This window comes from Physeter macrocephalus, chromosome 20 (genome assembly GCF_002837175.3).
Source record: "Physeter macrocephalus isolate SW-GA chromosome 20, ASM283717v5, whole genome shotgun sequence".
NCBI classification, from domain to species: domain Eukaryota; kingdom Metazoa; phylum Chordata; class Mammalia; order Artiodactyla; family Physeteridae; genus Physeter; species Physeter macrocephalus.
The window spans coordinates 55,072,536-55,087,347 of NC_041233.1; the positions used below are offsets into that span (position 1 = coordinate 55,072,536).

At 36.5% G+C, this 14,812-nt stretch overlaps 1 protein-coding gene across 3 annotated transcripts in view; it reads left to right on the forward strand.

Moving 5' to 3' along the window:
* Positions 1–11,304, forward strand: part of R3HCC1L (R3H domain and coiled-coil containing 1 like) — an 80,701-nt gene extending 69,397 nt beyond the window's left edge. For 2 of the 3 annotated variants that reach the window (XM_028481636.2, XM_028481638.2), the window contains 4 exons: positions 3,862–4,037; positions 8,605–8,675; positions 9,563–9,658; positions 10,154–11,303. In XM_028481636.2, coding sequence (XP_028337437.1) covers positions 3,862–4,037; positions 8,605–8,675; positions 9,563–9,658; positions 10,154–10,359 — 549 coding nt within the window. In that variant the 3' untranslated portion in view covers positions 10,360–11,303. Of the gene's footprint in view, positions 1–3,861; positions 4,038–8,604; positions 8,676–9,562; positions 9,659–10,153 lie in introns of all 3 variants that reach the window. The other variant, XM_028481637.2, reaches the window with a different exon arrangement.
* The last annotated feature ends 3,508 nt before the right edge of the window (positions 11,305–14,812 follow it).

Below are 14,812 nucleotides of genomic sequence, written 5' to 3' on the forward strand. Positions count from 1 at the left end.
TGGATTGATCCCTTGATCATTAGGTAGTGTCCTTCTTTGTCTCCTGTAATAGTCTTTATTTTAAAGTCTATTTTGTCTGATATGAGAATTGCTACTCCAACTTTCTTTTGATTTCCATTTGCATGGACTGTCTTTTTCCATCCCCTCACTTTCAGTCTGTATGTGTCCCTAGCTCTGAACCGGTACTATTTTTTAGACTTGTTTTCAAGAGCAGATTACTAGGCTTATCAGAGTCTTAAAACCCTCATTTGGGAAGATAATTTAATTTAGTTGAATGGTTTTGTGGAAGCTGGTTCTACATATGAAGGAATACTCAGATTTCACTTATGCTTTATAAACAGCAAGACAGGCCCCTGGTAAAAATCATAAAATATTTTTGATTCATAACTGAAAATTATTTGCTGAGTTGTTTGCAAACTTTCCTTTCCTGTGGACTGTAATAGATTAGAATGAATCAAATTGTAAACCTTTCCCCTCTATTGTTGCTCTATCAAACATTTATTAGCCATATGAAAGAAAAATATATGAAGGTTGGTCATAAAATATGAAGGTTTCACATTGACAGTTGTGACAAGTATTGTCTCAATACATGTTACTCTTAACAGTAAAGTTTCCGTTGTCTACAGTAGAAATATGATGCAAACTACAAATGTGAGCCACATATATAATTTAAAATTTCTATGAGCCACATTTAAAAAGGTAAAAATAAACAGGTAAAGTCCAGAACGTATTTTTAATATATCCAGAATATCATTTCAACATGTAATCAATATAAGAAATTATTAGTGAGATCTTTTATTTTTTGTATTAAGTCTTTGAAATTTGATGTGTATTTTATACATAAAACACATCTCAATTCAGAGTAGCCATGTTTCTAGTACTCAGTAACCACATGTGGCTGGCAGCTACTGTGTTGGACAGTACAGGTCTACTGCAAAAAAGTCATTGCATCAAATCTTAGGGCCTTTCCTGAAATACATCTGTATTACTGTGTCTAACCCCTGTCTGATAGTGGTCTCTACCCTGCCCGCCCCCACTCCCCTCTCACAATCATGCTCTGATCTTCACTTTATACCGTATTGTCTTCTCTTAGACATTTCCCCCTTCTGTGCCACATATTCCTTTCTCCTTTACCCTGTCAAGGCCCCCTTGAATGTTTTGTTGAAATTCTCAGGAGAAAACACCATTAATAGTATGGCCTGCTACCTGTCAGCCTACCTCCCCCAAAAATGTGTTGCCAGTAGACATGTAAGCTGATTCCAACAATGTCAGTACCATGGGAGTATGAAACAAAGTTCTTCTCTTAAGAAAAGTTAGGAGTCCCTGATAATAGTGGAGTCTTGAGTGTTATAGGAAAAACTAATCAGGAGTATGTTACTTGTAGGCTTTATGTCTATTTTCCCATGAAATGTAGAGTAGGAATTGTGTGTTTTGCTATTATTTACACTTTGGCATTTAATCATTGCCAGAAGCTGAAATGCTTAATAATTACCTCAAAAATGGGATGTAAGTATACAAGTTCAAATTTGCTGACCAGATTAGAGCAAAGGGCCATAATCAAATTTCCTTGCCAGACTATCCTGCCTCTCTTTTTCCTTCCTCTTTATAATCAGTTCTTATAGTTCCAAGGTATTTGTAGTTAGGCATTGTTTACCTCTCACAATGCATTATTTAGCCCCAATTTATAAATGCATGGACATGCAGTGGTTTGTTTGGTTTGGTTTTTGCAAAGTAACTCAGAAAGTCCATGCCATAAATTCAAAAATGAAATGAAGAAAATAGTTCCAATGACAGTAGCATAAAAAAGTTAGAAATAAATTTAACAAAAGAAGTGTAAAACTTGTACCCTGAAAACTATAACACATTTTTGGAAGAAATTAAAGAAGACCTAAATAAACATCCCATGTTTATCTTCTTTAATATTGTTAAGATACTACCCAAAGTGATTAACACATCCAGCTCAATCCCAGCTGTCCTGTATTTTTTGTAGAAATTGACAAAATGATCCTCTAATTCATATGGAAATGCAAGGGACTCAGAATAGCCAAAATGATTTTGAAAAAGAAGAACAAAGTAGGAAGACTCAAATTTCCTGATTTCAAAACTTACAAAACAACAGTAATCAAGACAGTGTGGCACTGGCATAAGGATGGACTTGCAAGTAATTGCAGATTACCCTCCTTTCTGGGGCTCTGAGTTATTCTAAACTGATACACCAGTCCACTCTAGGCTTTTAAGAACTTGTTAAGGGCTTCCCTGGTGGCGCAGTGGTTGAGAGTCCGCCTGCCAACGCAGGGAACACGGGTTCGTGCCCCGGTCCGGGAAGATCCCACATGCCGCGGAGCGGCTGGGCCCGTGAGCCATGGCCGCTGAGCCTGTGCGTCCGGAGCCTGTGCTCCGCAACGGGAGAGGCCACAACAGTCATGAGGCCCACGTACCAAAAAAAAAAAAAGAACTTGTTAAACATTTAGCTGATATCTTCTTGCCCACTCATGTGGTGGCCACTTCTTCCCATGATCCGCCAGAGGCAAAACAGTTTATATATTCTGTTTCTCTTTGGAGGGACATGTCATCCTGTGGATTTCAATTTCCTTGTGTACTCTGTGTTGCATACTCAGCTGTATGGTAAACTCAAGAAAAGTTATGATTTTATAGGTCAGTTGGTCTTTTCTCATTGTTACGGTGTGAGGAATATTCTCTTCCTGATTTCTACATCCTAAGCAGGGTGGAAATAACATGGTGCTTGGCCTATAATAGATTTAGCACCTAGTTAAAATATGTTTAAATTGGGTTGAAATTGAATTCTTAACTTAGGTGCCATGTAGTGTGCTAGCACTTACTGCATCATCTCATTTAATCTGCACACCTATCTATAAAGTGTCGGTACTGTTATTATTCCCATTTTTTAAGATGTAAAACTGAAGCTTAGTGGAGAAAAGGAACTAGAGGCCCAGCAATAAATAAACATTTTTGTCGATTTTACCTAAATCACCTTCCTCCCTCACTCCCTCCCGAATTAAATTCTTAAATCCGTTTTTCACTTCTCCAAGGAAAGGAGATACATCCTTGGCATTGCAAATTCTCATTTTCTCATTTGATGGGAAAAGAGGCACAGTGTGAAAGAGAGAAAGTTTGAAGGGCTCTAGTTGGACTTTTGATTAACAGAGAGAACACACTTTTGAGTCTGAAGGCTCTGGGTGGTCAGTACTAGGCACTAGGTGAATGACAAAATGACCGTCATGGCTTTGCTGCCACTTTCCATTTTTCCTTTTCCATTCTCCTGCTTCTTGTGTGAAATAGTTAATAGCCTTCAGTTTTTTCATAGAATAGTAGAATTTTAATTATCCTTCATTACTATTAATTCCTGTATTAACCTGCTGTGTGGAAATTCCTTTAGGTAGCTCTAATGCTAGGGAACCTAAATATAATTACTTGTGCCACTTACATTTGTCATAACAAATTTCTTTGTAAGCTACTGTCAACAAAAGGTAGACTAACAAAGTGTTTTTATTCTTAAAAATTTTGTTTTGTTTTTGTTCATTTTCAGAAACAAAACTGTGGGTCTGATCAATAAGCTCAAATAAAACAAATGTTATTAATTCATCTCTTCAGCTATTTTCTGAAATTCATTTTCTAAGATGTGTTGTTTATAACTCACCACATTAATCAAAGTATTCCACATGTATAATAGAAGCTCGGTGATGGAGCCCCAGTCATTATTGTGTTCATGAACAGAGACAAATGATAAAGGTTAAGGAATAGGAACATGGAGACAAAAAGGAGGATTGTTTATATATGGGAGGATATTTTACAGTGCTCTGGCTTGATGTAACAGTCACATATATGCTTTCTCCTTTCTAGTTATCAGGGAATATGAAGAATAGAGAAAGCATCCAAGAACCTATATTTGATTATTACAACCATGAAGTTCCTGATATTGACCTCAGTGATTGTGAATTCCCACATGTCATTGAAATTTATGACTTCCCCCAAGAATTTCGTACTGAAGATCTCCTACGGATTTTCTGCACTTATCAGTAAGTACTTGCAAATGATTGGGGATGTTAGGGAAGGTGGAATGAAGTTTTCTTAAAATGTCTTCTGAAAGATCAACTTTTTTGTTTTTCTGTTCCTGGCGTTTACTTTAGCATCAAGTTTGTTTATTGTCTTTTCCAAGTCCATTAGAAATCCGTATCAAACCACTCTTCTTCTCAGTTCCTTTAAAAAATGCTAAATAGTCTTTCTAGACCCCATTTTAGCATTTAAGAAGAATGTCATCAATAATGACTTTGGAATCTGTCTTCATGGTACATTTAGTCCATTTATATTTATTGTAATTATTGATATATTTGGATGTATGCCTGCCATCTTTTTTTGTGTGTTTACTTGTCCCATCTTTTTCTCTTTTCTCTTGCCTTCTTTTGGATTGATGAGGTATTTTTTTCTCCTTCCATATTTTTGGGAAATGATCCTGTTTCTATTATCTGGTGGTTACTTTAGAAATTATAAAATGCCTGCTTAATTTATCAATGGCTAAAGTTAATATTTTTACACTCTTTGCAAACATTCTAAGGGTTTTAAACTCCATTCCCCAATTCCATTCCAATGTCTCCCAAACCTCCAACTAATATGCTATTGTGATTTAGTATTTTGAATCTTTTTTTCTTTTTAAACTCCATTTGATGTTACATTATTGTATTATATTATCGGCATTCAGATTCATCCACTTTCTGTATTCTTCATTTATACCTTCTTGCATCTTATATCTTTCATCTGAAATCTTTTTCTTCCTGCATGAAACATGTTCTTTAGCATTTAATTGAGTAACAGTCTGCTGGTAACACACTCAATTGGGTTTTGTTGTCATTGTCGTCATTGTTGTTTCTTAATGGCTTTATTTCAACTTCACTCTTGAAAGGCATTTTTGCTGGGTAGAGAATCCCAGGTTGGTAGTTGTTTTTCTCAGAAACTTGAAGATTTTATTCTGCTTTCTCCTGGCTTTCTTAGTGTAGGATGAGAAGCCAGCTGAAAGTCTAACTATTGCTTCTGAGAGTAATCTGTCTTTTCTCTTTGGGTGCTCTTAATGTTTTCTCTTTGTCTTTGGTATTGTGCATTTTCAGTATGATGTGGCTTTGTGTTTCTTTTGTTATTATTATTATTGAGCTAGTATTTTTCATTGGTTTTGGAGAACACTAGACATTCTCTCTTCAAATATGGCCTCTGTACTAGTCTCTTTTATATTCTCTAAGATGCCAGTTAAAAGTAGATTAAACCTCACTTAATCCTCATGTTATCTCATTCATATTTTCCATTTCTTTGTCTGCATTACATGCTGAGTAATTTTTTTAGCTCTAATTTCCACTTTGATTTCTTCAGCTGTGTTTAATTTGCTGTTAAATCTGTCCATTGAATTTTTCAATTTCATTTTATGTTTCTCATTTTTCAAAATTCTCTATTTTTCAAATATGCATGGTCATTAGTTTCTTTTTTTTCTCCAAATATTTTTAAGAAGTATATTGAACATAGACCTTCTATAGTCTATGTCTGGTAATTTCTTTACCTGAAGTCCTTTTAATTCTCTTTCTGCAAATTCTCACTCATAGTGCCTTGCTTCTTTTTTGGAGGTTTAGTTACTTTTTAAAAAAACTGTACAGCTGACCATTTCCTTTGGAATTTTACTTATGAAAATTGAGGCTTACAGTAAAAGAAGAGGATATCTCCTGAGAGGATATGTGTTTTCTTCTGCCAGGCACCAAGGGCCCTAACAGTCCAAAAGAGCTGTAAATTAAATTATTGATTTGAGGTTATTCTGACCACTGAGATAGAAATAGTCAAGTAGAGAATGATAAAAAATGATTGTTATATGTCTCAACCAGTTTATTTTAACAGTACATATAAATGTCCATTTACTTGCCAGTCTTTGATGTGGTGCCAAGGCCTTTTTTTTTTTTTTAAGTAACTAGTCTGTTGATGGCAGACTATCTTCTATTGAGTTCTTATATGTCACCCTGATATCACCTGTGTCTTCCAGCAAGAACTTTAATGTCCCTTCAGATTCACCTGAGTGCAAATTCCTTATAGGTTAAAATGTTTTTTCTCTCTCTCTCTTTTTAAAATTTTTTTTGGCCATGCCACGTGGCTTCCAGGGTCTTAGTTCCCTGACCAGGGATTGAACCCAGGCCACAGCACTGAAAGTGCCAAGTCCTAACCACTGGACCACCAGGGAATTCCCTCTCTCTCTCTCTTTTTTTTTTTTTAAGCTCTTTTGCCCAAACATAATTGATAATAGCTGTTTGGGTTTTTTTAGTGACTTTATCTTTCTCTAGTCTTCTAAACCATAGACACAACTTTTCTTTTTCACACTCATATTTCATCATTTTAATTTTATTTAATAAATTAAATTATGTAGTGAAAATATAAATTAAAACTGATATAAGTGGGTTTGAGAATAATTGCACTACCTCTTATATATGTATATAATTCATACATATGTATGAGAAGGTAAAAGAGTCAGAAGTATACCTCTGTATCTTTAGCTTATAAGAAAAAATAAGCTTCAGGAATAAAGAAATAATCCCGAAAATAAGTTATTAAGAAAAAGATTTTCAGGGTCTGGAAGAAAGTCATTACCAAGAAGGGATTATACTTTAATGCTCCAATCCTGACATTACCAATGAACCAGATCTAACAATGAACAAGGTCTATTGTCTGATATACAAATTTAAACTTAAAATTCAATTCATGTACATTTTGAATTAGGGTATACCTCCCACCGTTAGATAGTAATTATTTTAGGCAACTCTGCCATCGTTGCACAAAAGTAGCCATAGACAATAGGTGTGGCTACAGACAATGAGTGTGGCTGTATTCATTGAAACTTTATATACAAAAACAAGCACCCCGTTTTTCTGTAAAGCTCTAGAACAGGCAAAACTAGCAGCCAGGTATCTCACTTAAATTTTGTTGGCTGAGGGGACAGGGGCAGCACTTATCAGTTATGTAACTAAAAGAGAGGAGGAGTGACTAGATCATGGAGGACAGTTAACACTCTCTGTCATAGATCTTACACTAAACATATAGTGTAGATCAGTCAGTCTAATTCATTACAATTATGTTAAGACCCGGTATCAGGGTCTGTTCCAGATAAAGTGCATAATAGGTTTTAAAAAGCAGTCAATGAGATTAAATCCAAAATTAGAACTACCTTAGGTTGTCATTAATAATGATGACTTTTAAGACCAAGGATTGATTTTGTTGATATCTGGAATTTCCTGAAGATTAGTTATTTAAGAATTATTAACTTCCCTTGCTTTGTTTCTTCCTAATCTTACCTGCAGATCATTTTTCTATGAAACAGGAAAACATTCTCAATAGGGGGGAGCATTTTAAAGGGTTATGAAATTCTGAAGTCTAAAAGGCCCTCCAGAGCCCATCTAAGTTTTTCTCTATCTTTTGTCAACTATCTTATAATATAGACTTCCACTGTTGAACTTTCTCATAGTCTTCAACCCCCGTGGTCATTTTACGCCATGGTCAAACTGACCCTTACATTCAGGAAATTGTCTAACTAACCTTCAAAGCCTCTTTATTCCTTTTTCCTTCAAAGGAAATTTTTTCCTGACTAGTTGTTAAAGAGGGAAGATATTTTAGCAGTTGTCTTTTTTTTTTCTTTATAGTGCTTTATAAAAAAAAGAAAAGGTCATGGTGCAAAAGCATATAATAATAATGCCTGTTGAGTCAAACACCAGAGTCAACTTCATATTTTAATCACATCTTCATCAATATTAATCATCTTCCTGATGAATATTGCTATTAATAATAAAAAATAATGGGCACCATTCATTTATTAGATGTCCACTAAGTGCTCAACACCGTGCCCTTTGCCTTGTCATGGATGATCTCACTTCCATTTTCACAGCAACTCTGTTATGAAGGAACTGTACCCATTTCTACAGATGAGCAGACCTAGCTTACAGAGAGATTAAACCTGCCCATGGTCTGAAGGTGGCAGAACCTGAGTTTCCCTTTCTAACTTCACTTCTACAACTGGAAAGAAAGAATAGGTCAGCCTCTCTGATTAGAGTTGTCCCTTTTCTCCCTTATTTGATTGATGGATTGATTTTGCTTTGAATGACCTGTCTCCCTCTTCCCTCTCTGTCTCTTGTCTCTGTCCTTGAGCCTACATTTGCATTAAATCCAGGTGACCTTCCCTGTCTACCTCCTCCTCTAATATTCTTCTACCCCTCCTATGCTTCCTCGTTCCACCTCTTCTAGTTCCAGTCCCCTAAAAACATCTCTTGTAAATAGTGTGATAAATACTTTACCTCCCCAGGGAACATGTGAGGATTAATTAGTTGATGTCTATAAACTGGCTTACAATGTAAAATGCTCCCAGGTAGTTCTTTATGATGGTATTATTGCTTTTAAAATTCAGTGGCTTCTTCTGTACCCCAAGCCGTTTTGTGTGTCATTATCCCCATTCCACCTGTGTGCTTGTTGAGTGTTTCTGTCTCTTCATGAAATGCTTTATGAGACTCTATTTGAAAGATGTTTTTTAAAAGTAAATTTTATTTTAAGGAATAAAATTCTGTTCTTTTGTTGCAGAAAGAAAGGATTTGATATTAAATGGGTGGATGATACACACGCCCTAGGAGTATTCTCCAGTCCGATTACAGGTATTCACCCAATGGATTTCAGTGTGCTTGTTGTCTATTTTCTCCTACTACTTGTCCTTATTTGCTTTCTGTTCCAGCCACTTGACATTTTATTCAGTCAATACAGATAATTGGCAGGTAGAGGTTTTTGAGGCATGTTACTTTGGTACCCATTTGCTCCCCCTCTCCCTTTTTATCCTAATCCAGTGGTATTTGGAGAGAGAGCTCCTTCCAAGGTTATTTGCTGCATAGCTGTCAGTTATGATAGTGCATAGACAGATTATAAGTAAAGATTTAAGAAGCCAGTATGACTAAATCTTAAAATATTTTTGATTCTACCCCCCTCCCCGACAAATGAATTTGCAGTAGCCTTTTAACCTGTCCAGTGAGCATTTGTAACACCTACTTTCTGAATATATGATTTGGCCTTTTCACTTATATCATTGGCCTCATGATAGATCTGATGCAGAGGCATTCAAAGAAATTAGAGATGTTGATTCCTCTGAATCACCTAAAATAGGGGTCTGCAAACTTATTCTGTAAAGAGCCAGATAGTAGATATTTTAGGGTATAAGGTTTCTGTCACTACTTAACTCTTGTGTTGTAGCCAGAAAGCATCCCTAGACAGTATGCAAATGAATGAGCATGGCTCTGTTTCAGTAAAACTTTACAAAAGCAGGTGGTTGGCTGGATTTGGTCACAAAGCCATAGTTTACTGATCCCTGTTCTAAAATAATCACTGCCATTTTGTTCCTTACGGATTTTCTAGAGCTTACCATTTCTTTTGCTCATGATGAAAAATAAAGCATAACATCTAGGAAATACTTTCTAAGAACTAGCCTTAAATTTTTTTTTTTGCATCACTCTTCTTCATGTCTTCTACTTCTTTATATTTATTCTCTTTACAGCTCGTGATGCTCTGGGTAGTAAACATACCATGGTGAAGATCCGGCCCTTGTCGCAGGCCACGAGAGCAGCCAAGGCCAAAGCTAGAGCTTATGCTGGTAAGCCTATAATCTCAGGAGCTTTTTCTTGTTGATAGTGGTGATATTGTTTTTTCCAGCACTTGTATAGCATCCAGAGTTCTAAGGACATATCACTTTTATTTTTAGTGTTAAAGGAAATATTATTTTAAGGAAAAGAGAAAAGGCTGTGTTGGAAATATAGCACTGGAGTAGCCACTTGGAGAGAATGGGAGATACTAACTGCAAGCAATACAGCAACCATTTTCTGATGACATTCTTATCCAGTTTACCTCTGTGTTTAGCTGTTTGATAGAGTCGCTGTAAGAAATTGTGTTAATACAGATAATGAAGGCAGGGTTGTTTGTGCTTTGCCATGTTAATTTCCTCTGCTCTTCATCTATCAGGCTTGTATTAATTACTGCTGATGCAGCCCTTGTTAGTCTATTTGGTATGTTAATTACTGAGTTAAATCACTTGGAGCTAGAGTGCTTTCTCTTCTTACTCCCTCCTACTCCCTCCCTTTCTCCCATTCAGAGTTTCTCCAGCCAGCAAAGGAGCGTCCTGAGACTTCAGCAGCCCTAGCCAGAAGGTTAGTCATCAGTGCCCTTGGGGTTCGAAGTAAGCAGAGCAAAACCGAACGGGAAGCAGAACTTAAGAAACTGCAAGAAGCCCGTGGTGAGTTGAAGTTGATGGTGTTCTTCTTTAGTTCCTTTAGAGCTCACTGTAAGGCATGTGTTTAAAAAAAAAAGAATGAAGCCCATTCCATTTTGGCATTTCCATTTCCTAGAAACCTCCTACATATATTGAAATTGTTTTCATGCCTTATATTTAGGAGGAAGACATTTTAGAATTTGTCTGCCTGTTCCACACACCAAGGCATCCTACTCCATGTTCCTCCTGTTGTTTTCCAAGAGATAGGTTCAGTCCTTTTAGCTTATCCATGGCTATTTCTATAGTTCTTGCTCCCGACTCTCAGAAAAGTATTCCTATGAAGACATGATAGTCTCCCAGGCAGAAAACATTATTTGCTGTGGTTTTACTGGGCCATGATTGCCATGATATTATCAAATGGTTTAGATCTTAGATAGAAGACAAATTAAGGAAAAGCCAGCATCTGACATTGATGATAATAAATGTAGAAGGTAATTTTTTCTTTAAAGACAGTCCTGAGTGGCTCCATTAGAGCACATCTAGGTTAGCCTAATCTTCTGATTATTTTCCAGTACTTAAGAGTCCTCAGAATATTTCAACTGATCCACAAGCAGGGTTTTTCTTTCCCTATAGTTTGTAGTTGAGGTTAAATGTCTCTCTCCCCTTTATAGGCTGTTGACTTGTACGTAAAGGCTTGGGACTCCGGTTAGCACTTAAGTGCTTTTTATCAACCTTCAGGCTTTAGACAGTCTGATTGCCTTAGCCCTCGATCTGTGGAATCTGTGAAGGCAATTTATTCTGAAAATTCCACTTACCGAAAAGTAACTTCATTTTTCCATTAAACGAATGGAAGTTTCAAACTCCTTGTTTATTGTCGGTCTAACAAGGCCATTAATACTTCCTGTCCACTCTGCTTTGGTGATAGCAGGCAGCTTGCAGACTCTCAGCTGCACTGGCCAGATAACCAGTGACAGAGTGTGTCATGGCAGGTGCTAGAGTTTCAGAGTTGAACCCAACTAATTTTTGAAACCTTAATTATAATGAGGCAGTTTTGATTTTTTCCATGCATTCTTGACTCAAAGGCTTCCTACAGATTATAGAAACAGGGGAGGATTCCTCTGGTTTTTATATATGGCACTGTCAGAGCTAGATTAAAGTAGAATGTGCAGTGTCCTTAACCCTTTATTAATTGGTTATCTCTGAGGAAAATGATTTCTCTTTGATAACCACAGTTATCTCAGAAAATCAGTAGAGGGTAATAACAATGGTATCTATAAAAGGAGATGTGATTCTTTTTGCAATGTTTCCTGCTTCCCTATGCATGTAATATCACCTGTATTTCTACAGGTACTGCAATAATAGTTTTGTATGGCTATCACCCGAGTATCCCCCTCTGTTTCTCTGTAGGCACATCAGCGTACTGTTCCACTTGAATTTATTTTAAATGCTCAGCTGTACAAAGGACATTTTAGTGATGAAATTTAAAATGAGGCTGTTGGCTAAGTGGGTACCCTGTTACTTACTTTTTTAAAGAAGGCGTTTAGTTGTGAATAGAGACCCACGGTGGTAAGTTTCTCCTGTCCATTGGTCCTGAATCTATACAGGTTATAGAGGACTCTTCCTTTATTATGTCTCAGAACTCTCCCATTCTTTATATCTGAGAAAATGCGTATGGAAAATTCCTGATATAGCTTTCTGGCTTCTTTATGCATTGAGCATATACTCTTGTAATTGCCTGCATGGAGCCCAAGACTTCTCACTTAAAGATTTTTTTCTGTGGAAATTAAAAGTACTGTTTAGGTATTAAACAGAACAGATAATTCTGTTCCAGTTCTTCTTCCACTGGAGGAAAAGGGGTCAGTACAGCATATGAAATAACATTATAGACTCTGGAATCAGACAGCCTGGGTCTACATCTAAGCTGTGCCATTTACTGGTTATGTCACCTTAGGCAAATTACTTACTCTCTGGAGGCCTCTGTTTCCTCATCCATAAAATGGAAATCAAGTGAGATAATCCACAAAAGATACTTAGTCATCTTTAAAACCCATAGGAACACTCTCCCTCCTGTTTCTCTAGGCCTATAATAAGTGTGTGATAAATATGAGCTGCTGCTGTTTTTAATAATAGTAGCAATATCATTTTATGGTGAGTCCAGCACAGATTCTAGGGCATATTTTTTTCTTGTCCTTACTCTTTTTATTTTCAATTGCCTGTGATACGCTATCAACTACATTTGGAATTCACTGGGTACCTACCCTGTGCAAGGCATTGTGCTCCCTAATTAGGAAAGTTAGAGAAACGGCAAGATGTTGTTCCTCTCCTTAAGACTTGCAGTCTGGTGGGGATATCTGCCTTGAGTAAGAAAGAAAATATGAACCTGATATTTTAAGCAGTTGTTTCTCCTCTCTCTTCAGTTCTGAAGATTTTAAGATTAAAAGCCACATAAAGGTTTTTTCAATTAAAAGGATTGGAAGGAAATTCCTGGCAATATAACATGTTATGAGAACTCTGGATGGGGATGGTATTATCTCCAGTTTAGAGCTGGCCCAGAGAGGTGAAGTAGCTGGCCTAAGGTCACCCAGCTGGTAAATTGAAAGGAGACATTTGAACCTAGGCCTCTCTAATTAAAACCCATGTTCCTTTTATAATACTGTAATCCCTTTTGAAGGAGTTTTGGGGTAATTAACATTATTTTCAAAAAAATAAAAATAAAAAATTTTAAGGTCTTCAGAAAATAAAATATGACAGGCTTCATTTTAGTTATCTGTTCCAATGGTTAGAGCTTTTACTGTCAGAAAATTCTTCCATAGGTCTAACTTAAATCCGTACAATAGCAGGCCCAGTGGCCGTGGCTCACGGGCCCAGCCGCTCCACGGCATGTGGGATCTTCCCGGACCGGGGCACGAACCCATGTCCCCTGCATTGGCAGGTGGACTCTCAACCACTGCGCCACCAGGGAAGCCCTCCTCTTCTTTTTTATTTAGTAGAAATCAGGAGTATCTGGACACCATTCTGTTCTAACAGGCTTTAACTGTAAAGATCAGGGCAGATCATTTAGGAGTGAGAGGATCTGGGCTATAATAGAGTTTTTGCCATTAATAGCTATGTGGCCATGGGCAAGTTTCTTATACCTCTCTGTGCCCCAGTTTCCAACAAAGTGAAAGCAATGCCTGACTTACCTAACCATGGAGAATTTTTTGAGTGACATAAGTTAACATGTATAAAAATGTTTAGAAAGGTGCTTTATGTATTTAGCATGCTATTATTTATGTGACTCTTGGGAAATTAGTATTCATTATAATAATATAAGCCAGTAATGACAAATGTATACTAGGTAGTGTTGCTCCCCATTCATTATCCATGACAGACAGTGCTAATCAGTCATGACACTGTTTCTTGGTGAGTTTTGACTTGACCATAGCCAATAGATCAGAATTAGCATAGAAATAGAAATAGAAATCTTTGTGCCATCCTGATATAGGTACTTTTTTTTAATAATACTATAGAATAATTTCCTAGCCTTTCTTTTTCCCACTTCAAGAGTTCTGCTGTCTGGCACAGTGCCTAGTTCGTAAAGAGATACTCAGTGTGCATATTCATTGACTGAATACATGAATGACATTTGTTACTTTAATTTTTCTTCATAAGTCTTATTTCACTCATGATTCTACTCTGAACCCTTTCAAGTCCTCCGTGATTTTCATTATAAAATCCAGAGTTGAACATTGCATATGGAGCCCTTCTAATTAATGAATTTGGAATTTGGGATTTTGAGGTATAAATACTTTCCTGATAACTTCCTTTACCCTACTTTGGTCTTCTTACCCTTTTATTGAGAAGTCTGTGTCTTAATCCTTAAAAAGGAGATTAAGAAATTAAAGCTACTCTGGGGAGAATTGAGGAAAAGGAAGTACTCAAATCATTTTAAGCAAATCGTATTTTATATATCTGGAAGATAAGAGCTTTAGTCACAAGTCTCTGAGTGTGAGGAACAGATAGATCTTTTAGTCTAGCAGAGCACATGACAGATTAGAACTATACTAAGAGTGGGAAATGAAAACATAGATCGTCCTTGAGTACTTTGTATTTGACTTAATCCCGTTTTAAACCAGGGATTCACACTAAATGATAAAACCACATTTTAAAGACCAAACTCAGGAATACGTGTAAAATTTCCCCATGTTCCACTTATCAGAACATTTGATTCCCACCTAAAGTTGGAATTAATTAAGGAATAAGCTACTCTCATTTTCAAAGCCTGCCATAATTTTATTTCATAACTTTGTTCCATTTTATTCTTGGGGGGTGTATGATTAATTGGCTGGTTCTAAAAGGCCATCTTTTGGGTCGTAGGCCTGAGAGGCAGAGTTAAGTAAACAATAATTTGATCCCTTAGTTTGATTAATGAAATTACTAAGAACTTAAAAGTAAAATCATCTCTATAGGATACTTAGTCAACTGTAATAAAAATTTAATTCCAGTCAGCTGCCTTCTGAAATCCTTTTTAGGAATTCCATTATTCTGCCTTCAAGAACAGTG